This window comes from Octopus bimaculoides, chromosome 23 (assembly GCF_001194135.2).
Source record: "Octopus bimaculoides isolate UCB-OBI-ISO-001 chromosome 23, ASM119413v2, whole genome shotgun sequence".
Lineage (NCBI taxonomy): Eukaryota > Metazoa > Mollusca > Cephalopoda > Octopoda > Octopodidae > Octopus > Octopus bimaculoides.
The window spans coordinates 29,853,453-29,856,273 of record NC_069003.1 but is presented as its reverse complement, the minus strand read 5'-3'; the positions used below and the strand labels follow the sequence as shown (position 1 = coordinate 29,856,273).

At 36.9% G+C, this 2,821-nt stretch overlaps 1 protein-coding gene across 1 annotated transcript in view; it reads left to right on the top strand.

Annotated features, from left to right (window-relative positions):
* LOC106869931 (uncharacterized) overlaps positions 1 to 2,580 on the top strand; it is a 2,912-nt gene extending 332 nt beyond the window's left edge. The window contains exons 2-3 of the mRNA XM_014915868.2: positions 479 to 1,296; positions 1,734 to 2,580. Of these exons, the coding sequence (XP_014771354.1) occupies positions 626 to 1,296; positions 1,734 to 2,580 (1,518 nt within the window). The 5' untranslated portion in view covers positions 479 to 625. The remainder of the gene's footprint in view (positions 1 to 478; positions 1,297 to 1,733) is intronic.
* Positions 2,581 to 2,821: the final 241 nt, after the last annotated feature.

Sequence of the window (2,821 nt, the reverse complement as noted above, 5' to 3'; positions counted from 1 at the left end):
ATATATATGACGGACTTCTTTCAGTTTCCGTCTACCAAATCCACTCACAAGGCTTTGGTCAACCCAAGCCTATAGTAGAAAACGCTTGCCCAAGGTGCCATATAGTAGGACTGAACCCGGAACCATGTGGTTGGTAAGCAAGCGACTTACCACACAGCCACACCTGCACCTATCATATATAAATGTTTATTAAGTAATTTTTTTATTGAACACAAATTCATTACATAACTCTTTGTTTCTTCGTTAATCACATGGCCATATTTATCTTAAATTTCTGAAATAAAAAAAGAAACTCAATCAGAAACTAGAAAACTCAAAAACTACACAAAAGTACATTACTTCTGCCACACCTTGTATATTTCTTATATCTTTTACTGGTTCCACATATATATATATATTCATGTATACAGTATGTTAATAAATCAGAGAATTGTTGTTGTTTTTTCTTTTCTAAAACTGCTAATGTGTTTCTTGACAGACTTTAAGTAAAGATGTTGGACTCCAATGGATCAAAGCAACAAGATTGTCAACATTTCTGCGAAGCCTTTCATATGCTGAATATCGAATTGCTAAACTTCTGTCACAAGCACAGATCGTTGAGCTAAAGCACCCTAAGCATGGCCTAATGTTGGATTTTCGAGAGCTTGAGTATCAGACAGCAAAACAGGAGGATAGTTATGAGGTCGAGAAAAAAACATCTTTAGAATATCTAATGGAGGCTCTGCACATTTCAAAAGGTAAAACCAAACTAGGAGATTTGGAAGACTGGTACAGAATACAGAAATCTATGATATCAGATGAAGTGTCATCTGATTCCATGCTTGTCATATCAAGAGAAATTTTCTCTGAATCCCTCACGAGTAAATATAGTGAGAAGGAAGTTTCTAAAGATGAAGAAGATCAAGAAAAGGGAGATCAAGAGGATGAAGTAAAGGAATCTGCTGCAGATGTCTCAGTTAAATGTGTGGTTTTCAAAGACGTGTCTCCGATAATCTACTTGGAACCTATTGAAGATTTAGTCGAGACGCCATGCGACGAATCTGAAGTGAGTTATTTGGATTCGATTCAGAATTTAGACCAACTTGCTGCGTTGGTGACGGTGGCAACTTTTAAAAGTGCTTTGGCTATGTTAGGCAGTAGTTCAGAAGAGAGGATTATGTCTGATTTAGCTTCAGAACCGTGTTTGTCGAAACTGAACACCTTCCATTTCAGTATTACAGCCGATAAGCTGAATAAAAAAAGGACGTTTGATGTGCTGGAAGATGACGAGGAAGCGGAAAACAAAACTGGGAGCAAGTAAGTTGCTGCAAATTATTAATTCACCAATTTGTTGTTCGCTCACCCTTAAATAGATATTACCTGTTGTAATAGGGATCTGCATATCTTATTTAACATGGATATACAGTAAGAATGCCATAAATATTGCAGTATTTATTTTGAAAAGGTATCTTGTATAAACATACAGTGCTTAAAAGTATAGAAATATCAGTAGCAGACAAAAAGCTTCCAGCTTCCAAATCTAGCAATTCCACCATCAATGGTGGAATTGCTAGATCTGGATTTCTGCATATTTTCAAATCATCAGTAGTCATACATCTAATTGTGTACACAACATTTACAATAAATACACACGTGCATGCACACACACACACACACACACACACACACACACACACACACATGCACACTTATATAGTTAGATGGATATACTTACACACATGTTTTTCTTTCAGAGATGCAAACCAGGAAGAGACCACACTACCTAGCAACCTTGAAGAAGATATAACACCATCAGAGAATTTAGAAGATGTAACACCATCAACCAATCTGCAACAAGATGTAACACCATCAAACAATGTTGAAACACCATCAAACAATTTGGAACAAGATGTAACACCATCAAACAATCTGGAACAAGATGTAACACCATCAAACAATCTGGAACAAGATGTAACACCATCAAACAATCTGGAGCAAGATGTAACACCACCAAACAATCTGGAACAAGATGTAACACCACCAAACAATGTTGAAACACCATCAAGCAACCTGGAAGATGTAACACCATCAAACAATCTGGAACAAGATGTAACCCCATTGAACAATGTTGAAACACCATCAAACAATCTGGAGCAAGATGTAACACCATCAAAGAATATGGAAGAAAATCCAATACCATTAAACCATGTTCAAGAAAATGTGTTACCACAACTTGATGAAACTGATGGAACTTCATCATATAGTCTTGGAAAAGCTAAAACAGAACCAAATATTCATATGAAGCATCCAGTTAAGAGAAGTAGTCTCCCTATTGATGCGACATCATCAGAAATTCTTGGAAATATTTACTCTCAAAGTGATCTTGAAGAAGAGCCATCATGGGAAGACATTATTCCTGAAGAGAACGAATCCGATGCGATGAATGCGGAACCGTTGGGTACCTACACAATGGAAACCCATGAAGATTTCAGTAACTTCTACAACTTTTTGAAAGGAACTACGGGTGAGAAATACTGGAACCTTTGGGTCAATGTTGATAGAATAAAATTGATGAAAACTGACATTCAAAAGCAAATGTAAATATTGTTTCCAAATATTTTAAGCTAGATATACTCATTCTTTTTTGTTTGTTTTTTTTTGGGGGGGGGGAGGCACATGGCTTAGTGGTTAGGGTGTTGGATTCATGATCATGAGATTATGGTTTCAATCCCTGGACTGGGTGATCTGTTGTGTTCTTGTGCAAAACACTTCATTTCAAGTTGCTCCAGTCCACTCAGCTGTAGAAATGAGTTTAGCCTGAAGGCAGCGAGCTGGCAGAATC